The 23,885-nt window shown below is 41.7% G+C and overlaps 2 protein-coding genes across 2 annotated transcripts; one reads left to right on the top strand and one right to left on the bottom strand.

Annotated features, from left to right (window-relative positions):
• Positions 1 to 10,656: 10,656 nt before the first annotated feature.
• Positions 10,657 to 16,807, bottom strand: LOC102709102 (bZIP transcription factor TRAB1). Its single transcript, XM_006659428.3, has 4 exons — positions 15,645 to 16,807; positions 15,363 to 15,434; positions 13,625 to 13,678; positions 10,657 to 10,930 (listed from the first exon to the last, which is right to left on the bottom strand). The coding sequence occupies exons 1-4, from the start codon at positions 16,548 to 16,550 to the stop codon at positions 10,856 to 10,858; spliced, it is 1,107 nt and encodes a 368-aa protein (XP_006659491.3). The 5' UTR covers positions 16,551 to 16,807; the 3' UTR covers positions 10,657 to 10,855.
• A 1,168-nt stretch (positions 16,808 to 17,975) lies between these two features.
• LOC102720071 (protein DJ-1 homolog C) lies at positions 17,976 to 23,667 on the top strand. The gene is made up of 9 exons (XM_040527103.1): positions 17,976 to 18,443; positions 18,522 to 18,722; positions 19,027 to 19,176; positions 19,263 to 19,442; positions 19,882 to 19,959; positions 20,209 to 20,409; positions 21,547 to 21,684; positions 21,771 to 22,272; positions 23,097 to 23,667. The coding sequence occupies exons 1-8, from the start codon at positions 18,228 to 18,230 to the stop codon at positions 21,981 to 21,983; spliced, it is 1,377 nt and encodes a 458-aa protein (XP_040383037.1). The 5' UTR covers positions 17,976 to 18,227; the 3' UTR covers positions 21,984 to 22,272; positions 23,097 to 23,667.
• The last annotated feature ends 218 nt before the right edge of the window (positions 23,668 to 23,885 follow it).

Raw genomic sequence — 23,885 nt, 5'->3', positions numbered from 1 at the left:
GTTCAGTAAATGCATTGGAATCTAAAAGGATAGGGGCAAGTGCATTGATAAAATCGCTTTTATGCATCATCGGAGAATTGTTCCGCTAAAATACCATCCCAAAATTTAAATTAGCTGAAACGCTACTCCCAAACAAGAGCAACACGTTACCGTTCTTATTACCCTTTAAACAGATGGGAATTCCGTTGAGCCTCATCTTCTCCTTCACTACCAGCGCGATGACAAAACGGCGGCGAGCTAGCTCGCTAGCTTCAGAGGTGGGAGGTGGAAAAACTGAGATGGGGATGGGGAGAAGATGATGAAGAGAGGGCTAGATGAGGTGAATACCTTACATAACTAGTGAAAAAATATAGTTAATTTATGACCGAGGAGTAGATACCAATGCCATTCACCAACGCCAGATCCGATCACCGATCCCACCCGAGCGGGGGAACGCGACACGGCGGCCAGCCCGTCTCCCCTCCCGCCTGCGCCCCAAAAGGCACCCCGCTTCCGCTGCCACCCCCAAGTCCCCAACGTGCGACTCGGCGTTGTCACACCGCCGCGACGACATCGCACGGCGCCCCCACCCCTCGCGAGTTATTTCTCTCTTCTTTATCTGTAACCTCGGTGAAGCAGGTCCACGTGCCCGGCGACGGCACATGCGTGCGCAGGCAGCGGGCCAGCGGTTAACCGGAAGCAGCAGGTGGCCCGGCTGGGCAACGGGGACGCAGCGGCAAGCGCCACGGGCAGGTGTGATTTCGTTTCTTCGCCTCTCTCACAGCTCACCGCTGCGTTGAGCTTTTTCGCGGCCGGGCCAACTGGTTCGTGTCGTGGGGTGTGTCCGTGTGTGTGCTCTCTGTGCTGTGCTATTATGCACACACAAGGCAGCAGAGATGCCTTGGAAGGATGTACTAATCCTTGTGGGAATGCCGTTGTGATGTACGATTACTAGGTTTCGGGTGTAGCTTAGCCGGTACCGTGCACGCTGTTTTTATTGTCTCACGAGTACGGCTAGGTGCATGTGCACAATATAAAGGGTGTAAGATGCATAAATATTCGTCTTTAGAGGATCATATGGAAGTCTTTATCGTTTGGTTTGGTTGAAAATCTAAGAAATATCATTAACACCTAATTCTAAACAATGTCATCAATGAGTACATGTTCTAAGAAATACCATCGTACAAATGACTTTATCTAAAATATTGTTATCGTTAGGATTTTTTCATCAGCGCTCCGTTAAGTGCTATAAGGCGAATATTATATATATTATACGGTGCAAAATGGGTGGAACCCTAATGACAATGATATTTCTTATACAAAGTCGTTTGTACAATGATATTTCTTAGAACTCGTATTTATCAATGTTATTTCTTAGACTTAGTTATTTGTCAATTATATTTTTCTTAGATTATCTAGTTGCTTGGAGTAAACTGTAAGCAAGGCCAGTGCCCGGTGTGAAGTTGTGAGCTCGTTAGGTTACGGAATATACTAGGAGCAACTTCAGTAATCTTGCTAAATTTGTTTCCTTACCAAAATTTAATAATTTAAGAAAAAAATACCTCTAATTGTCATACCAAATACATTAACATACCATCGATCTGGCCAAATACCTTTTTCCACTGGCCAAATCTAGCAAGCCGAAGTGGTTGGCCATCTATAGGCCTTGCATGACACATCCCCTCTCTCACAAGTCCATTGCCCCCCTCTGTCATCGGTTGTCATTAGAGACAAGTGAAACATCTCGCCGCCTCCACCATCAAGTCACTCCTCGTTCTCCTACCCTACCACCATGTAGAACCGAGTGATAGTGCCATGTCCCGCAACCTCCCAACATGTCACTCCTCTCCACTTCCCTCCTCTATTGTCACCCAAATACTCACCTCACCAGCCCAACAACGCCACCTAGATCTCCACATCGACGTTTGCCTTCACCTGAGCCTTGCACCAGCGTCTGCCTCCACCGGTGCTCTATTCTGATTTCGTCTTTGACTAGAGCCCCACACTATCATCTGCCTTCGGCCAAAGCACCGCATTGGTGCCATACCCCTACAGCCTTCGTCTCTCTAGTCCAGATCTAGAGTTCCTTTGCTCCCTTCCGTCTCTTTAGTGCAGATCTAGAGTTCCTTTGCTCCCTTCCACTATCGAACGAGCTACGCCACTTGCTGCCCTATTCCATGGCTCTTGCATTCTAACCAAATTGTCTTATAGCTCTTCCAAGCGAACCACCTCTCATCGGTAGATTGTTGAGAAAGATAGAGCGAATAAAGAAACATAAGACATGGGACTAGATAATTTGGGTAGTAGAACATGAAAAAGCTATTGGAATGAGCGGATTTGGCACGATCGAACTTACTCTAACATTAAAAAAACAGTTTAAGTCATCTATAAACACGAATGTACATTTTTGCGAGAGATGCTATTCTATACACACTGTACTATGAGCACAGCTACACAAGCTAGATAGGAACTTTTTGTCGGCACACGCGTGAACGCACACGTCCAGATAAAAGAGCTCCGCACGTAGAATCCTAGGAGAAGGGAATGGATCGAAGCCGTCTGCCCGGCCGATGCACGTGAAGTGCTACTACCGGCACTCACTCCGGTGTGTCATCGCCAACGCCCACAAAACCATCTCGAGCTCGGCCGCCACCGCGAATCTATCTATCGAAACCCCGCTTGCCGCGTTCGAATTCGAGGCGAAGCTTCCGTACTACAGCCACCGTTGTTGGGTGAAGCAGCGAGCGAGTAGGCCTAGTGGGCCATAATATAAGAGGGTTTTTTTTAACAGATTAATATAAGAGGGTTAAAACGACGACGTCGCCGAGAGCTCGTGGCCGGCTATTTTTTTTGAATCGTTGCTGTCTTCTGGGTCCCGTACGTACGTCTCCCGTGCGTGCGTGCGTGCGTGCGTGCGATGCGATGCAAATTTCCTTCCTGGGTGTGTGTGATCATTGCGCACGTTCGGGTCTGACGCTCGTGGTGGCGTTGCGTTGATCCCGAGGGGGAGTTTGCATGCGGACCGACCGATTCAGGGGTGTTTGAATCTCCTAAGACTTTTTTTTTAAATCCTTATCACATCGAATGTTTGGACACTAATTAAAAGTATTATATATAGACTATTAATAAAACCCATCTCATACTCTGGACTATTTCGCGAGACGAATCTATTGAACCTAATTAATCCATGATTAGCGAATGTGATGCTACAGTAAATATTTGTTAATCATGGCTTAATTAGGCTTAAAAAAATTTTCTAATAAAATAGCATTTATTTATGTAATTAGTTTTGTTATCAGCATATATTTAATAGGCCTAATTAACGTATGACGAAGGACTTTAAAAAAAACTCTGATCCAAACAGCTCCTCGTTTGCGTTGTGTAGGAGTGGGGTGATGTGATCCATGGGGCTCCAGGCAGGCGTGTGGTTGAAGCCACGTAGATTAGCCTACGCAAGTGGTATTAATGGTTTAGTGAACGGATTGATCGAAATTTTTGTGGTGAATTATAGAATGCCCACTTGGAGGGGGAGCACGCTGCATGTAGTTCTCTAGTAAGGAGGAAGCATTGTCTAGGGCCCGGCTAAACGTATAGGTAATTGTTCGTCTTTTTTTTAGCATATTTGTAAATAAAAAATAACTTATAAATAAAACTTTTATATATGTATTTTTATTTAATCTAAAAACTAAGAATAGAAAATAAATTATGATTGAAAAAAAAATCCTAAAATCAACTCTAAATTTTGGCTTATAGGCGTAATCATAGGCATAATCCGAAAGATTATGATGCTAGGGCTTTATTTTTTGGGTGGAAGCATGTGAATATACTCAAAGCCCACCTTCGGTCGTAGGTTAGTTAACCAGCGTAAAAAACGTAAAAAACGTAGTAATATATTTAGTATATAATTAATTAATTATTAGTTATAAAAATGAAAAATATATTAAAATGATTTTTTAAAAAACTTTTCTTAAAATTTTCATAAAAAACACACCGTTTAGCAGTTTGGGAAGCATACGCGTGGAAAACAAGAAAATCTAGGTTAATAAGACCGGAGAACGAATGGGGACTAAAGGCTTGTTTAGTTCAGAAAAATTTTTAGGTTTAGTGTCACATCGGATGAAGACTATTTCGGCGACTAATTAAAAAACTAATTATATAGTGTGTTAGAAAACCACGAGATGATTTTTTTAGTCTAATTAATTTGTCATTAGCACATGTGAGTTAGTGTACTACCTCCGTCCCATAATAACATTATTTTTCGTTTTTCTGTGTTCAACGTTTGACCATTCATCTTATTTAAAAATTTATTAAAAAACTTTAAAAAATTAATCACGCATAAAGTACTATTTATGTTTATCATCTAGTAAGAATAAAAATATTAATCGCAAAAAAATTTCAAATAAGACGAAGAGTCAAAACATCGTATCAGAAAATTGAAAAATGATCTTAATTCGGGACGAAGGTAGTAACAGTTATGACTAATCATGGACTAATTAGGCTTAAAATATTCGTCTCCTACATTTCTTTTAAGCTGTATAATTAGTTTTTTAACTATATTTAATAATATATATGTATGTAAAGATTCAATTATACGTATGGACGAACGCCAAAGTAGCTGGAAGTACCGGTGTTGGGAGAGAGCTAATTTAGGTGGTGTTTAGATTGAGAAATTTTTTTAGAGAAGTATCACGTCAAATGTTTGACTGGATGTCGGAAGGAGTTTTCGGACACGAATGAAAAAACGAATTTCACGGCGAGCCTAGAAACAACAAGATGAATCTTTTGAGCCTAATTAATTCGTCATTAGAACATGTTGGTTACTGTAGCACTTATGGCTAATCATGGGCTAATTAGGCTCAAAAGATTCGTCTCAAGATTTCTTCCATAACTGTGTAATTAGTTTTTTGATTCATTTATATTTAATGCTTTATTTAGGTATCCGAAAATTTGATGCGATGTTTTTAAAAAAAAATTTTAGGAACATTATAGGAGGGAATGCACTTTGACGCATGGGGGCGTCAATTTCCGCCTCCGAATGATTGGATTCCGCCGGCGTGAATGCGTGATGGATTTCCGGCCGCCGCACGTCGACGTGACGGCTCCCGCCATCGACGGACGCCGCCGTACGGCCGGCGGGCCGCCTCTCGGACCACACTCTCTGCCACTGACAGGTACAGCGAAGCCGTGGGCCCACCGCTCAGCGCAGTACCAGTACCCGCACCCCATCGCTGACAGTGACACGTAGGGCCTACCGGCCAGCGTGTCACCCGGCTCACACATGCCGCGTCATCGTCGCACGTGGACTCGACCGTTGCACCGCTGTGGCCTTCGCGTGCCGCTGTCCTGTCCCACATGCCCCCACGTGAGCCGAACACCCCCGGACAGACGCCTCGCGGCGCGGCATGACGCGCCGGGACCCCACCTGTCAGCGATAGATCGCCCGCACAGGTAAAGGCCAGATTCGCTTGAAGACGAACAGGACCACTGTGGTACACTAGTACTCTCAACTTGAGATCTCAGAAGGTGATGTACGCGGGTTGGATTTACGGACACAACGTGCAGCAACGGTCCGATCCATGCAGACGATGAGAACGGTTAAAAAACAGTATAATTTCTCTTTAGGCCTTCTTCAGATTGTAAAAAGTTTTTTAAAAACGTCACATCAAATTTTTGACAGTATTAAACGTAGTCTAATTACAAAATAAATTTTAGATTTCGCCTGAAAACCGTGAGACGAATCTTCTGAGTCTAATTAATCCATCATTGGTACATGTTGGTTACTGTAGCACTTATGACTAATCAGGTACTACTTAGGCTTAAAAGATTCGTCTCACGATTTTCCACATAACTGTGTACTCCCTTTTTCCAAAAAAAACTAATTCTTCGGTTTCCATGTCCAATGTTTGACTATCCGTCTTATTTGAAAAATTTTCAGAAAATTAAAAAAAAATAGTCACACGTAAAGTACTATTTATGATTTATCATCTAATAAAAACAAAAATATCAATCACAAAAAAAATTTGAATAAGACGAAGAGTCAAAAATTATAGGTAAAAAGTGAAAAATTTACTTTATTTTGGGACGGAGGGAGTAATTAGTTTTAATGTTCATATATATTTAATGCTATATTTAGATGTCCAAAGATTCGATGTGATATTTTTGGAAAAAAAATTGAAAACTAAATAGGGTCATAATGTACATGGTTGAAAATGGTTTGGAATGGAACCTCTTACATTTGTAAGCTTAACCATTCCGTGATAACTTCAATGCTGTCATGCGGGTGAAAATTTAAAAAACTATATTCCAGAATTGAAATTATCAAAAGAAAATATTGTATTTATATTAGTTTTTTAGAAATGGTATAGGGTCGAAAAAATTACGGTACCGTTTGTGTCGCTAACATGTGGTCGCCACTAGACATAACCATAACGCGAGGATAACTTACGAACTCAGCGAAAAGCCAACCGTTATCCATAGCAACTGAAGTTGATACGTAGAAAACTTAATTTTATAAATAGAATTTAAAATACTTTAATAAAAATAGATCATTAGTCATTAGCGCTGAGGTCCAACATCTCAGTGTCGCCCTTGCCTCTTGTAGCCAAAACATAGAGAAAGTTGGCAAAAAACATTATTGTCGATGATCTATTTATAAAATACTTTTGTAAAAAGAACTTATGTTTAGGACAAAATGTTTATAATAGGTCCTTAGTGCCAGTTATATTGACATCAAAGACCACATTCTTACTATAAATTTTGTTTCCGATTTTTTGCAAATAAATCTTTGGTGTTATGACTTTGGCTCCGAATTTCCGCATGGTAATGACTTAGCCATCATGGGGTCGAGAATGTTGACGCCATCGTTTTAGATACTAAAATGTTGGATCTCGGTGCCAAACAAATTGTCAGATTTTTAGTTAATATTTTTTCAAAGAATCTATTTATGATGAAAATTTTTCGAAACGGATATAATGTAAAAAAAAATTAGGAGTTGTGATTCGTGATGTATAATGTGTGACCCAACGACGCGAAGCCGCGCGCGGAGGAAGCGCCGTAGCGCGTGCGCTTCATCGGCAGGGGCCTACGAACATGCGCGCGCGCGCGCGCGTACGCGATACGATTGCTACGACGGTAGCTGCGTGCATCAGCAACAGTGCGATATAGATGGCGAGCTTTTTTGCCAATGATGGCGAGCTTCTTGGTACCTGACGAACCGGTGATCGCTTGATGAGATCATGCATGCATGCATATTAAATTGGCGATTATATTGCTATTCAATCAATTCAATCTACTGTTTTCATCGTTCTATATTATAAAATTTTTTGGTCTTGTCTAAATTTATTTTTATGATGTTAAATTTAGATGCATATAAAAAACATATACATTGTTGGATAAATCTAGATAAACTCAAAACATCTTATAATATAAAACACAGAGTGAGTAACCGAGTATGATTAGTAGGCGCTAGGCCGGTCGGCAATTAATCTCTAAGTTTTGGTTTAATATGCCTAAAACAAGAAAACTCTACTGTTTCATCTGCTCGGCCGCTAACATAGTGCAGCGTAGTGTTAGATCAGAATCAGATTAGCTGGGGCTGTGGGGCATGCAATCATTGGATGAGACGTTGGAGCGATATCAAGGTCGCCTTGAGATCAAGAAAAGCAATCTAGCTACCTGCTGGCCGCTGGCCGCCATCACAGAATGTTTAACCTACCATCAAAAGCATCCAACTGCTCGATTGTTCCTTAAAACATTTATCATAAGTCGATCGATGAGTAATCTCAAAGTGCCAGCTTCTAATCTTGTACTCCCAGTAGTTATTCTGGCAATTAAGTTCATCCTAAGACAGGAAAAAAACATAAACATTAGCTCGCGTTCAGAAACTATGAGCAAATAAAGCCGCTAAATTGGTCCAAATCAAAAGCTGTTCCATCTTGATCATTACCAAAAGTTCTTGGTGCCGGTTACAGTCCAGCCAGAGCGATCCAATCCAGACCAAATCTGCAGCAATCAGTCGACAGATCAGCCATCGGTCGATCTGTTCCCTCCCGGGCTCTCGCTCTCTGGTTCCCGGAAGATGACCGGGGGGAAGAAATTGCTTCTGAAATTGTCCATGAAATGGACAGTGTTGGGTGTCTCGCAGCTCGAGCAGAGATGGTGTGGGCTCGCCATGTCCCGGTGCGTAGGGAGCACCGAGGTGTTGGCGCCTGTGGGGCGTGTCCCGCTTGGACAGTGACGCTGCCTGAACTAACTGGAGCTGGTCCTGACGCAAATGTTTTTGAATAGAGCCACCAGCTTGCGCTGCGTGCATTGCAGATCATGCTCACCTAAGCAGCTAAGCGAGCTGGCGCCATATCTAAACAATCCCCATATCCAGATATTATTTTAGGGCAGCAGTGCGTGACAGTGATGTGCGGTTTGGGCCAACAAGTACATCAGGAAACAGCCCGGTCGACGTGACAGGTTTACTGCAACGTGGATCTTTGATTAGAGGCAAATCAAGCATGGAACATGGACGAATTTAGCATGAAAACAGCACATTTCGTCAGGTGAAATCTCATCCTTGTATGCTGTTACGTTTCAGATAAACACGCTGTGCATCGGCCACTATGGAAAACGATACGATTCACAATCCAGTGGGCCGTTGCGAGGATGCAACCTTTGTGGACGATTCGCATCAAGCAACAGCCTTGTCAGGCATGACTGGAGCGAGTCAGAGGGACTTATAGCATCTCCAACAACATGACTATTGGACTCTCTAAGCTAAAATTTATTAATTCTGATAAAAATATATGTTTCAACAGACTTGCCAGCTGGATGGTCGAACCATCCGGCTAGCCAAACAAATCCTCCAACTTGCTAAAGCACACACTACACCATCCATCCCCTCCCAACCGTAGCCTCCCTCCAGATTGGCCAGCCCACCACTGCCGTCACTGTCCGGCCCTGCTACGACCGCTGCCGTCCAAACAAACTCGGGAGCAGGTGGCCGCCGCAAGGTCCGAGCAAGGCGTCGTCATCAGGTTGTCGTCGTCGAGGTCGCCATGGCGAGCCGCTGGCGCCATTGCCATCCTCACCCCAAGCTCTGCCACCGCCCTTCGAAGCCGTCCGCCGCCTCATCCGTCCGGCGGCGGCCTCCCTGCGTTGCGTCGTGCCATCGCCTGTCGGCCTCCGAGGCCCCGCGCCGCACCGCCGCTTGTCAACGGCGTGCCGACGGGAAGGTAAGAAAGAAAAGAGGGAAGGAAAGAAAGGGAAAAAAAAAGAAAAGAGAAGGAAGAAGGAGGAGAGAGAGAGCAAGAAGATAAGTAGAGACTGACATGTGGGTCCGTTTTTATTTTGAAGAGGACTAATAGAGAGTCCGTTGAAGTGAGCATCTAGTTTGATTGCCAAATCGGATGGAGAGTTGGCTATACAGGTGTCTAGAGAGTCTAATTTAGTCATACCGTTAAAGATACTCTTAGGGAGTTGGTATGTGGGTTCATAAATAATGGAGCCCACATGTCAGTGACAACGTTTCTCTAGCTTTACTCTCACATGGACAGAGGGATATGCAGCGGCCACCGAAAACGGGCCGTCGTTCTCCGGTATGCTGGTAGGGTGTTCTTTTCTCCCTTTTTCGCGTTTTAATTGCATGTAGCACCGGCGGGCAGAGACGACGACGACGGCGTTCAGCGAAGCGAATTTAGACTGTCATTTTCTCGAGAGTTGGACGGTAATGCCTTAGCGTTTTGCTGGTCAGAGCTTACGATCTGTAGCTTGTCTGGGACTGCGTGAGGTAAGCATGCTTTGGATCTGCGTTGGAGCCTTGGAGCAGCGTCATTTTCTGGGTTTGATTCTGCACTGCCCGAAGGCCAATGCAGTTCACCTGATCGGTGCACGCATTTTGTTCTTATCGCGCTCTGATTGTGACGGTCCAAAGATGCGTGGGCTTTCCGGTGCCGTAATGACAATGCTTAATTATACTCGTTCAATGTGGTTTGGTGCCCTGATAGATTGTGTGCACAGCTGGAAAATTTAAGTTCAATCAGAGATGAATTTCTCAATGGTAATGGTGCAAACGCCAACCACTTACGCTGATCTGCAAACTCAGAGTCCCCGGCCAAATTCAGGGCTTAAGAAGACTAGAGTAACTTACGATACATGATAACTGAAGAAAACATGAAGATTGTTCAAGCAAAAATACCTAATCTGCGGCTGTCTCAGTTTGGGGATATACACCTATGACAGGATAAATCCTTATCAGTTAGGTGGTCTCCACTGAACCTATATCATTTACCCTTCTTTTTTTTCTGATCCAATAGATAAAATATATTTATACTACCACATTAACTACTACTAGAAGAACATTTTTTTCTACTGATAGAACTCTAAATCAACTATTAATTCTTCTATCAACGATAATACTGGTCGTATTTACTATCAGTAGAAAGCACCAAGACCTATCAGTTAAACCTACTACTTCACCATCATTATCAACAGGTAGCTCTATTTTCCACTCCCAGAACAGATACACGGCTGTTTACCGCGTTAGCAAACTGCAAAAGCTCCAGAAGTTCTGAGGCAATTTCAATCTGGGGCCAGGAAAGCAAAACTACTGAACAACAGTCCTATCCTCAGGGTTCTACGACTATCAGTCATCTCAGGCTAGGAAAAAAGAAAGTGGGGCACAGAAGAGCAGTAGAGCACGATAACAGACATGCAGAACTGTAGGTTGAAGCTGACAGGGCATGTTAAGCACTACTAGTACACTCGACTCTGTTGATCATCAATTTTACAACAGAGATACGAGTTTCGAAATCCTGACAATATGTACAAGATCTTTAAGGTTAAATATGAGATGTGTCTTGTCAAGCTCCGATCATCAATAACACAAATTTTACCAGGGACCTGTCAATGTTCTTCTTAGGCAACGCTTCTTCTGTCCGTACGGATTGTTGACCACTTCTGAGACCTGTTTGCCATGAATCAGAGTAATCAACCTAAACAAGGTAAAATTTAATTGCTCGTATATACAAGGAGGGAAGGAAGAGGGGGATGCAAACAAACTTAACAGTTAGTGGATTATACCAGAGAAATCTAGTACCATACAAATATATTGCAGTGACTACACAAGGCCTAGCAAGGAAAGCCCATCTAAAAAAGAGGAACAGAAGAACCAAGTATCATAGTGAAAGAGAGCCCACAAATCAGGACAGAATTTTGCAGCAAGTCAAGGCCCAATCTGCCAACAAATGGAGTAAAAATGAAAGTCCCAAGAAGAAATTTCCATATCGGTTTTTAAATAAGATTACAATAATTTTATGTAGAAAGCAAAAGAGGGGTAAAAATGAAGGTGGTGTTTTCAGGATTGAGATACACGACCAAATCTTCCTAAAGCTATGTGCTTTTAATACCAGACAGGTTTCTTCTAGCTTTGGATAGGTTTCAGTTTTACTAGGACACTGATAACTGGCTGGCAGGTTTTTTCTCTGACTATGGCTGTGTTCTTGGTTGGGGTTGGGAACTGGCATGGAAAACATATTAGTGGATTAGCATACAATTAATTAATTAAAAACTTAAATGGTTTGATATGATTTTTAAAGCAACTTTCCTATAGATAACTTGCATATCTACTGTTTAGCAATTTGGGAACTGCATGCGTGGAAAACGAGAGAATATAGGTTGGGAAGAAGAGGCTGCTGACCGCGGCCTATGATACAATAAACTAATAAAGATAGCTTCCTAGCAACTGTATCAATAACAAATAAAGTTTGTGATGACAGATAGAAATTTCAACTCTTTATGCCTGCAACAAACATATTGGTACAGTTATATGTACCAAATCTTACTTTGCTGAAAAAGATTATTTTAAATGTCACATTGGATATTCATAAGAAGGTTTTGATGTGAGAAAAAGGGAACGATGAAGTGAATGATGTGAACCATATTGCAGTGAAATAATATTATTTTCTTTGTTCATACAACCTTATAATTAACAGAAAACAAGTATACAGGCAGAAAACAGTTATAAAACGTTCATAATACACAAAGATCAGTCTTAACTGCTCCATATATTTCTCCAAACAAACAGAAATAGATATCCTATGTTAGTCCTCACTCAGTTAGTAATAGGTATGCACTCTACTTTGCATTCAAATGCTTGGCAGCTTCCTAATGTTTGGCTAACAAATATGGGCATGGGTTATTATGGGTACCCATGGATCCACTCTAGTTCGATTAATCAAACAAAATTTTCCTTTGCAGTTCATATTGTGTATTTTGTTCATTTAGTTGAACTACATTGGATCAATGGGTAGTGACAGAGCAACCCACCCATCCCTACCAACAGAGTAATTTATATAGGCAGATGCTTACATATCTATGTTAAACATAATTTCCCTACTCTGTTGTTGCGATTCTACTGCAGTCATTTGAGCCATCTAGATGAACAACATCCAACAAAAAATAACTTCAGAGATTGTTTTAAAAGGCTACAATGGTGAAGGATGCGGTGCAGTCTACGCCATTCTGATTTCAAGCTGTTCTAATTTAACTCACATTCATGAATAGCATTGACAAAACAGACAAAATGGAATATTAAATTAAACAGATCAATCATGTTAATGATACCGCCTACTGGCCATCCAGCAAACAGTGCATTTTCACCATTTTCCAAATAAAAATATTGATTTATGTAATTACAGAACAATATATTTTCCTGGGGGCACTTCATCAGTGACCTAAAAGCCAGGTGGCTGCTGCGATTAGGCATTATATTGTGCATTAGGAGGCTAGTGCTAACCTACCTTAGGGTGCTCTTCTGTCACTGTTTTATTGTTATATTGTCGAATTTTTATGTAATATGCTTGCTAATTTCTTGAAATTGACTACTCAATCTGACCTAGGCACCGGTCCTGCAACCCTACAGCACGTAGCGGTAGCGCCTTCTTTAACCATGCACTTCACCTTGTGGAATGATAGATAAGGACATACATTACAATATTTTTGGGGAGGAATTTTGAACAATTTCTTGTACATATTGGGAACACAGAATGGATGTTCAACTTCTGAGATATGGAAATGTACGCAAGTAGTAGCAAAATATTCAGTAAAATAGGTTATGGTTACATTGATCATTGCGCAGAACTTAAAATTAACGGCAAGTGCCATCCCAAAGATGTCCTCCTTAGATATTATCATTACATGTGGGACCCAAGCCCACATGTAAACAACACATCAGATGGTTTTTTTTTCAACTTTGCGATATTTGCAGTTGTACTCAGCAAAATGGTTGATGAATATTTATTGTATGCTGTAAATGTCCAAGAAAGATAGTAGAAACAACTTTAAAATATAAGGAAAAATTATCAAAAATAATGGAATATAGGCAAGCAAAAATAATGCAGCTCAAAGTTTTACAGCTATGATAAAAAAAGAAAGTAAAATAATGTTTATTGTTCAGTACAGCAGTCAACTCATTGAAACGCAATATTGATACTGTATGTACTTATGTAGCGAGTATCATGCCAACTGCTCTAACAAAAGTGTAACAACTAACATCAACAGAACCTTGTGCTCCACTGCTAAAGATAGCAAACACAGAGCTTTTATCTACAAGACAGACAAAATAGAAGATCGCAAAAAGAAGTTTGATCAAAACATTCACCTGATTTTTCTGCATTTCTGGGAATAAATTTTTCTGCATTTCCATCATTTCCTCCTGCGTAATTATGAAAGAAATACTGTAAGAGAGCTACAAATAATAGTGTAGCAATGGCATCCACACAAAGATGCTTAAGGTATTGTTATGCTTAAGGGTACAATTCCCTCCAAATTATGAATAACGATGAACCTCTATTTGTTTTTAAATCATCATCAGTTCAGTCTTGGAAAGAGAGAATAACCAAAAAGATAAAAAAAAACAAACAGAACCACTTAGGACTTGATTGGATAAGGACTTTAGATGAGCAGAGAAATTAGTACATCTTTTCTCTCAATCTGGGAATGAACATAATTTACTTCCATAAAAAAAGGACTTAATGCTTTCCTCTTGAAAAAAAATGATAAAGAGACGATGATCAATCATTAGACCACTCCGCAAACAAGTGATCATATTAAACAAAAATAAGGTAGATGAAACTAGGTTGGATGGTCATGACATTTAGGCCCCTGCCCTGAATTTTGCAACCTGAATACCTGATCAAAATCTAGGGCAGGAATGCAAACTTAGACATGTCCAATGCAAAACTCATTACGCATGCCTAGCAAAATAAAATGGTTTGATTTGGCACCCCTTTGATTCAAGCGGACAAAACTGAGCATACAGCTGCAAATTAACAATTTAGTTTTGGAGTAGGTAGTACTCAAGGGATATATTTGTATTTGCCTGTGGGAGCACACAAACCTACACATGTATGGTTGCATGTGACACAACTTGGTTCAGTGCTGTTTTTTTCAAAGAAGTTTATGCATCATAAAACCAATGCAGTTAAAATTTGTATCAGCATGAATAAAAGAGATTAGATGTTACATATAGCTATGGATCTGAAAATCATGTGGGAGAAAATATTTTATTTATCATTCAATAAGGTTAGAGATCTTCCATCACTGAATATTAACTACTTTACTTTAGGATCTGTAAACTTTTCTATGAGAGATGTACTGAGGTCCTCTAAAAGGAGACATGTACTAAAGCAGGTCTGACCAAAATAGTAGTTCAAACAATAAGACAATTTTGAAGTATCCATGATCACTCTGATTATCCCATCTGACGTTGCATCACAGAATGCTAATGCAAAAGTTACAACACATGCTGTCACGAATGGAATTCAAGCCAGAATTAGTCACTAGGTCCGAAAAGTCACATATATTCAAGTTTCTATACTCCAATAAAAGTAGTGGTGGTGGTGGCAGTGAATCACTGCCACCACCTACCCTCACTAAAGTTTTACAATTTAGCTCTTAAATTTCTTGATATTAAAAATCAATTAAATATAGATTGATATCTACATATAAATTCAAATTAAGATGACTATTTCACATAAGAAAATTTGATAACACATCATAAAATCCGTAGCAAAACACGAGTATTTAACTAGTCATCGTAAATATTTCAAGTTATGCCCAGCATCTTGCATAAATGATTCAGTTATCACTTATGCCTTGGTGTCTCTTTTTTTTTAAATTTTGGAATTTACTACAGACTTTCTTATAGAAAGCAACTCACAATGAATATTTTAGCAAAAAATTGCTACGTTGTCACTGGTGAAAAATTACTTGTTACAAAACTGGTAGAATACTGTAGCATATTGAAGATGATGTACACATGAAACAAATAAAGTGCAATATATCATTATTAGAAAGTCTTTCGATGAAAGAGGCATTGAATTAGCACATATGACTACCTGTTTCTTCTGCAGTTCCATGTTTTGTTCCTTGAGTTTCTGAACTTCAGCTTCCAACTCCATCGTGTAAGCCTAGTAATCACAATGGAGCAAATTTCAGTGTCAAGGCAACATATACACATGCAAAGCAAGATTCCATTTAAGGACAAATACTTCTGTAACATCAATTGCTTTCAACATAGCAAGGACAATCATGACAGACCAGTTTACCAGATTTGTGAAACTATCTTTTATCACAGCTGCATATGCAACACATGTAAGAATTTAGGGCAGAGGTATGACCTGCTTCCTGGCACGAGATCTAGCTGCAGACTCCCTGTTCTTGATCATCCTCCTCTGCCGCCGCTCCACCACCTTCTCCACATTACCACCGCTCCTCCTCCCCCTTATCACCCCCTCAAAGGGGTACGGCACCGGCGCCATCGGTGATGAAAGGTCCCCATCCCCCCTGCCCACTGAATCCATTGGTCCAACTGATGTATCAACCGAAGCAACAGTGATCCCACCACCCCCCATCCCTGCCGCGCCGGACATCAGCCCATTCCCCATGGTCGGATCCCCAATCCCCACCGGCGAGAATCCCATCACGCCGGCACCAGCGGCATCATTGGCGCCTCCGAAGTTGCCGAAGAAGATGGAGCTATTGTTGACAGCCTGAATCGACCGCGTAGCCACGGCTGGAGCGGCGGCCGCGGCTACCATAGCCGCCGCAGCAGCGGGATTCTCTCTGACGACCCCGGCCTTGACCAGGAACTCCTCCAGTGTCATCTCCCCGAGCGTTGGCTGCCGCCTGGGCTGCTGCTGCTCCCCGCCGCCAGCAGCCCCCGGCGACGCCTCTCGCTCGAAGTCCCGCCATACCTCGTCCACCGTCTTGACGCTGAGCGTGCGCGGCAGTGTGAGCGACCCCTGCCTCTGCAGCGCCCCCTCCGCCGCACCCGGCCCGGCCCCGGCCCCCGACGCCGACGCCATCGCCTGGCTCTCCTCCGCCGTCCAGATGCTCCGCAGCAGCTCGTCCATGTTCATGGACCCAAAATCCTTCCCGAGCCCGCCCCCCATCCCCCCCAGCGTGCTCTGGAACTCATCGAACGTCAGCGAGTAGATCGACCCCTGCCTCGACAGCGGCACCGCCCCCGCACCCGCCGCCGCCGCTCCCCTCCTCTCCGACCCCCCGCCATCCTTCAGATCCATCCCTCCTCCCTCACTGCAACCGCAACAGAGCAGCAAAAACACTACCACCCCTATATAGGTTGCTTGCGGTGGAATACGGCAAAGCGGGCGGCGCGTGCGCGTGGGCAATCGATGCCGTGGGTGGAGACGACCGAATTCGAAGGCAAGTGAAGTGACACCTCCTGCCCTGCCTGCCGCCGCGCCGTCCGCGTCTGGCCGCTGCGGCTGGTGGTGGTGCGCGCGGCGGGGAATGCGTGACGCGAGAGAGAGAAGAGAGGGAGTTCAGAGCGCGGCGGCGGGGACAGGTGTCCCCTCCCCCACGCCGGTGGGGGGACGCAGCGGCCAACCCTCCTCGGATCCTCTGCGCCCGGACACCCCCCTCCCCGCAGGAAACACGTGTACCTACGGCGGGTGCGGTGCAGAGGATCCCGGAGCGGGAGGGGGTTAATACGTGGCGGCGTACCGAGGCGTGGACTGGAGCGTGGGGAATAGAACCAAACATCGCGCGACACGTGGGGCGCATCTCTTCCGTTGGTTGCTTATTTTACACCGGAAACCGGCGGCTCCCGGACAGAGCAGAAGCAAACAGTAGCAGTAGCGCTCGTACCGTGACGGAGCTTGCAAGTGGGCCCTTCTGTTGGCGGTGGGGTGGTGGGTCCCAGCCGCCAGTCACGGTAGTGGGTTTGTGAGGGAAGCCTTGGCTTTTCTAGAAAGAGCTGTACCTACCGGATATGGTAGCAGATCCGGGCAACGTGGGTTGGGTTTTTTGGGGGGTTCCCGTTGTGATGGTTGGAGTGTACCGTGGGCGGGTGGTATGGAGCATGAAATTTTTACTCCGAGGAGAATCACCACTCTATATTTAGGCAATTTTTTTAAAAAAATATCTTATTAAATCTTTAGACACGTATTTGAAATATTAAATATAGTCTAATTACAAAGTAAATTTTAGATTTCGTCTAGAAAACATGGGACAAATATTTTGAGTATAATTAACCCGTCATTAGCACATGTTAGTTACTGTAGCAGTTATGACTAATCATGTCCTAATTAGACTCAAAAGATTCGTCTTGCAGTTTTTCCATAACTGTGTAATTAGTTTTAATGTTCATATATATTTAATGCTTTATTTAGATGTCTAAAAATTTGATATATTTAATGTCTTGTTTAATTCCTAAAAAATGTTCACAAAAACATCATATCGAATCTTTGGATACATAAATAAAACATTAAATATATATGAACATTAAAACTAATTACACAGTTACGGGAAAAATCGTGAGATGAATCTTTTGAGCCTAATTAGGACATGATTAGTCATAAGTGCTACAGTAACCAACATGTGCTAATGACGGTTTAATTAAACTCAAAAGATTCGTCTTGCGGTTTCTAGACGGAATCTGAAATTTGTTTTTTCATTCGTGTTCGAAAACCCCTTCCGACATTCAGTCAAATGTTCGATGTGACTTCTTTAGCAAATTTTTTTGCCTACTAAACAACCCCTTACAAAAAATCTCAAGGTTGGCGGCAGCGGGAAATATAGGGATAATTTTGTGCGCCCAGGTGTGAAAAAGAAACTAAAATGAGTTAAATATTGAACAAATTGTCAAATTCTCCTTCGCCGTACCGGGACTCCGAACAGTATCGACACAGCAGCGGCTTATCCATTTGTTCCAGCCTTCCAGGCTTGAGCTTCGCGCCATGCTCCCTTCGTCTCGCTCACTTCTCGCCCCGACCCCACTTCCTGCCATGGCGGTGCGGCGGCCGCCGCCGCCGCCGCATCTACCGAACCGCGGCGGTCACCCTCTCGCTCGGCCACCGGCGTGCCGCGCCGTCACTCGGGTCGCCCTCGCCCCCTCACTCTCCGCCGCTGCCGCGACGGCTGCCTCCTCGTCGCCTCCTGCCAACAAGAAGAAGGTTCGGTCTCCGCTCGTCGGCCTCCCGCTGTTCGATAGTTCCATGAGCTTAAAACTTTCTGCGCTTTGTGCTATAAAGGTTCTCGTGCCCATCGCCATGGGCACGGAGGAGATGGAGGCTGTCATCCTTGCCGGCGTACTCCGCCGAGCCGGCGCTGACGTGACGCTGGCCTCCGTGGAGGATGGCCTCGAGGTGGAGGCCTCGTGTGGCTCCCGCATCGTTGCTGACAAGCCCATTGCCGATTGTGCCGACAAGGTGTTCGACCTTGTGGCTCTCCCGGTACCTAACCTGTTCTCGTGCCAACCAGTATCTCTGTTTATGTGGTAACGGCTATTGACATTAGCAGTAGGAATTAATTTTCAAGAGCATTCCAGTCTTTCTATAAAACATAATTCAAATACATTATTTTTAGCACTGCAAAGGGTGATCTATCACATTTACTCAATTTTCCTACTGATGATATCTGACGTTTTTCTGTCGCTCTGACTCCTTTCGTTAACATGTGATGTTATGCATTTGCCATATTGTCACATACTGTCAATGTCCAAAATCTCATCTTGGGTTCATCTGATAACGCGTTCAGGGTGGAATGCCTGGTTCAGTGCGGTTGAGAGACAGTGAGATCCTTCAGAGGATCACAGTTAGACAGGCCGAGGAGAAAAGATTGTACGGTGCTATATGTGCTGCACCAGCTGTTGTTCTCATGCCGTGGGGTCTCCACAAGAGAAAAAAGGTGGTCATTTCACAATGTGACTGAATTTATTAAATCAAGAATTGTCATTTTTAGTTGATATTGCTTCTTTTCTTTTGGCTTGCAAGATCACTTGTCACCCATCCTTTATAGAAGATCTCCCAACATTCCGAGCTGTTGAATCAAATGTTCAAGTTTCAGGAGAGCTCACAACAAGCCGTGGACCAGGGACATCATTTCAATTTGCTTTATCATTTGTAGAGCAGTTGTTTGGCCCTTGTACAGCTGAAGATATGGACACCACTTTGGTTTGCAACAAGAGAACCTTCACTTCTTTATTACATTCCGTTTTCTAGTTTATAAGATAACTATCTTCAAAGTCTAATTCTTCATGTGTCAGTAAATGTTCTGCAATTTTGTTTATTTTGGTAAATCTTACTAGTTACTATCTTTCAGTTGGCTATGCTGGGAAATTTCTGTGCTATGTTTTCCAGCTGTCGTGTTTTTCATCATAACACACTAACACTAATTCATGTTGGTAATTGTGCAATTATTATATAATCATCTCTAATATTTCAAGGGTCATCTCAGTTCTGCAATATTTAGTGCAATACTCATGTATGTTTATGATTCTGTAGTTATTGCATAGTCAAGTATAATATTTTAAATGACAATTCTATTTATTTTTCATTGTAACACAAAAAATAGGTGTTGATCTCTGTTCGATTAATGTGTGCTCTCTTATAGATGACAGACGTTGATGATAATCTTGAAAGAAGTATTGAAGTCAACGAAATTGAGTGGTCGTCTGATCACAATCCTCATGTAAGTACATAAAACAATTATGAGTTGTGTCATATTTATTTAGGGTACCATCCTTTACCTTATATTTTAGTGCAAAATGAATATGGGAGCTTACTAATAAAATAAAGATATGAAATGTAGCAATGTTTTATTGAACAGTTGACAGGTAAAAGATGCATGCTTGATGTTGTAAAGCTTAATTTGGTTGCATGTGGCCTGCTGATCTAGCATTCTGTTAGTTGATATAACAGCTTTTGACTTCTGGAACAGGTTCTCATTCCAATTGCAAATGGTTCAGAAGAGATGGAGATAATAATGTTGGCAAATGTTTTGCGGCGAGCAAAAGTAAATGTGGTGTTGGCATCGGTTGAAAAATCAAGAAGTATTCTTGGGTCCCAAAGGATGAGGATTGTTGCTGATAAATCCATTTTAGATGCTTCTGCCTTAAAATATGATCTAATAATCCTTCCAGTAAGCTATTACTCATTTCATATTTTTCGTTTGGATATCATAAATGCTGAAAAAAAAAGTTCATTGCTGCTCCTCTAAGATATCTTCATTTAGCTGGTTCATGAACAGTTATAAATTCCCATCACCATCATGATGCTTGCTTTTGACCTTATCTTTTATGTAGTTTTATGTTACTATAAAAGTAAGTCCATTCTGAAGTGTGTTCCTAACATGCATGATCAGCCATACTGAGCAGTTTTATGTGTAGGACTTGATCTTAATACCAAATTGTGTATTGGCTCAAGAAAAAAATGAAAAAACAAGTATACTTAGCACTAAATCCTTACATTTGGTTAGCTGTGTGTGTCTCCAATAGCCTTTAGGACTTTAAGATATCCCAATCAATTTTAGTATAGTAGTTTCTTATGTTCTCTCAGGCGTTCTTTTTGTTTCAGGGAAATAGAAATATATGAAAACATTTCTTGGATTCGTGTTGCAACTTTATTTAAGTATATTTGTATCTCGACATGTGCATGGTTCATAGTCACATCTGTTCCTTTATGCACTAAATATTGTGGGTTGGCTGTACAAAGTAAATAGTTTGGTCCCAGAATTTCTTACCATCAAGTTGGTAAAAAAAATTTCTTGGCGATTGTTAGAATTATCTGATCTTTTCGAAAATCCTTTTTGTAAGGCCTTTTTGTATGTGATATAACTGGACCTCGCTATTCTATAACATGATAATGAAAATAATCCACATCCAATTGATGTAAAAGAAGAGGATCCAAAACAAAGGCATGAGCGCTAAAAGAAACAGATGTTTGGAGGAGGGATTGCTGGTTGTCTTAAATCTTAGTCCTCTACTGAGTACTGAGCACAAAAAAGGCACAATGCCAATTCCTATCCTCATTTTCCTTTTCTTATCACGTTTCTTGGGTGCTGCACTGGGGTCATTAGACTTTCAAAACTATCAGGGACGCACTGGGGTCATTAGACTTTCAAAACTATCAGGGACTTTGATGGCCATCTAGCTAAAATTTCAGCCTTTTCAAGTGTGTATATTTGCAAGCTTTATTTCACCTTTCTGTGCTTCTTCAGCTAATATGCTCACTTATTTTAGTTCTAGTTTCATTCTGTGAATCTCTTGGCATTGTCTAGGGAGGACCTTCTGGAGCTGAGAGGCTGCACAAGTCCAGAGTTCTGAAGAAATTACTCAAGGAACAAAAGCAAACAGGTAGGATGTATGGTGGGATCTGTTCTTCTCCTATGATCTTGCAGAAGCAGGGTTTACTCCAGGTGACATTTTGGAACTAAAAACTCTTGGCATCTTAAGTTATATTCTCTAGATATGGTCAATAACTGCGATTGAAATTGTTAATCAGGATAAATCAGTGACAGCTCATCCTTCCATAGTCGATCAGCTCACTTGTGATGTTATTGACCGATCAAAGGTTGTGATTGATGGAAATTTGATTACTGGGATGGGGCTTGGGACAGTCATTGATTTTTCACTGGCTATTATAAAAAAATTCTTTGGCCATGGACGAGCCAAAGGCGTGGCAAATGGCATGGTTTTTGATTACCCCAAGAGCTGATATACGCACAATTTCTGGCCCTCTGTAATGTGCAAAGAGGAGACATTTAGTTGTGCTAGCTATGCTCAAGACAAAAGGTGTCTTGTTTTCTTCACCTTGTCCTTTTCTGGGTCTGCAACTCTTCCTGAGACAGCATTATATTCCTCTGTTGCATCGTTGGACATCTGGATGGAAATCATTCCACTATATTTGTTGGGATAGGCCAAATTTACATTGGAAGATCAGGTGGAGGTCAATTCATTCTGATATGATCTGTTAGCACATAATGACACAGTTGGATTACTAACTGGTAAGTTCTATTCGATGGTGATAGGCATAAATGTTTTAGCTTTGACAAAAATGATCTTTTCTCGGATTGTTAGGACTATGAACACCACATTCTGTTCATTGAAAAGATAAGTCTAGCATTATAACTTGTAAAATGATAATTTAATGCTATTGCGTGTTGGATATAAAAAATGATAATTTAGCGGTATGGTGTTGTTAAAACATTGGTGTTAGATATATGATCCAAATTTTCATATACAATATATTCGGATTATAATATTAGGTTCCTAATATGACTTCTAGTATTTTACTATTAGAACCCTCTTTTCGTTTATTCTTATGCTTATAAGCCAAAATTTAAATTTTCAATATTAATTTTGGAGTTGATTTTCGGGTTTTTTTTAGCCTTTGTTTTTAGATCGCTAAGAATACATATATAAAAAAATTATTCACAAATTATTTTTCGTTTACAAATACGCTGTTTGGTTTTTTCATGAAAAAGTCAGACAATCGTCTCCTTAGATTTCCCCTTGATGGCCCGTTGTATTTCTTTGCGTTGTAATTATCTTCTTATAGTGGTTATTGCTGGTCAACGCTCGTGATTTTTCCCCGTAACCGTAAGGGTTTCCATGTTAAATTCCACATCTTCGTTGTGCACCTTCTTTCCTAACAATTGTTTTTGCTACCCCCCACCCACCTAATTTGCATAGATAAATCCATTTGTAGGATATGGGCTGATATGCTGCATATTATCTTTGTTCCTTCAGTTGACATGATCTAAATATTGCAATTGATCAAGTGATGATTACCTTAAGCTTGACTGATATTTTGTATGTGCACTATCAGAAGAAGATATCATGTTCAATGTGACGTTCAAGGATGAACCCATTTTGTCCAGCCTGCAACAAAATGTTTACAGCGTCGATTCAGCTTCAAAGTTCAAACCTCTGTTCAGCAATTTTGTTGCCTGGATGCCCTCACCCTCAATTGGCTCGATAGATGTGCAAACATGCGACTGTAGCGTGTTTACTTTTTTACTCGCATGGTGACGTGATTGAAACTTTAAAAGTGACATGTGCGTTGCTTGGCTTCAGTAGTTGGGCAACAAGGTAGTCCTGTTTTACTAACTTATCTGTTGTTAGTTTGTTACGGTGCCGGCAAACGATTGCTGATATTAGGCCCTCTTTGGCACCGCTCTAGACCCCAAAACCATGTTAGAATTTAGAAATGTAAGTTAAAGTAGAGGTTTAAAATTTTATATTTTTATCAAGAATAGAAACAAAATGATTCATGAATATGTTATCAATGTAATTATGGATGAAGATCTATGGATTAGGATCTAGAAATACCCAACTCTAATATATCTCGGATTTGGAGTTGTTCTGTACCAAACACGGTCTTAATTTTTTTTAACGCAAAATAGGTTCTTGTTATTTATTACAAGAGGACGTTCAAAGTGTGGCATAACTTGTCTTGTAAGAGTATGATCTCTCGTGATGTGGGTGAGTGAAGGGAGACAAATTAGTGCATTTCAGGCGTGTTGTAGGAGGTGTGAATTAGAGCGCGTGGTGGATTGTGTGCTTTTTTCCATGTAATCTCAAAATGAGTAGTTTGTGGTTATATATAGTTTTTCCG

The sequence above is a fragment of the Oryza brachyantha genome, chromosome 8, assembly GCF_000231095.2.
Source record: "Oryza brachyantha chromosome 8, ObraRS2, whole genome shotgun sequence".
Taxonomy (NCBI): Eukaryota; Viridiplantae; Streptophyta; class Magnoliopsida; order Poales; family Poaceae; genus Oryza; species Oryza brachyantha.
This window is presented reverse-complemented; position numbering and strand designations above follow the sequence as displayed.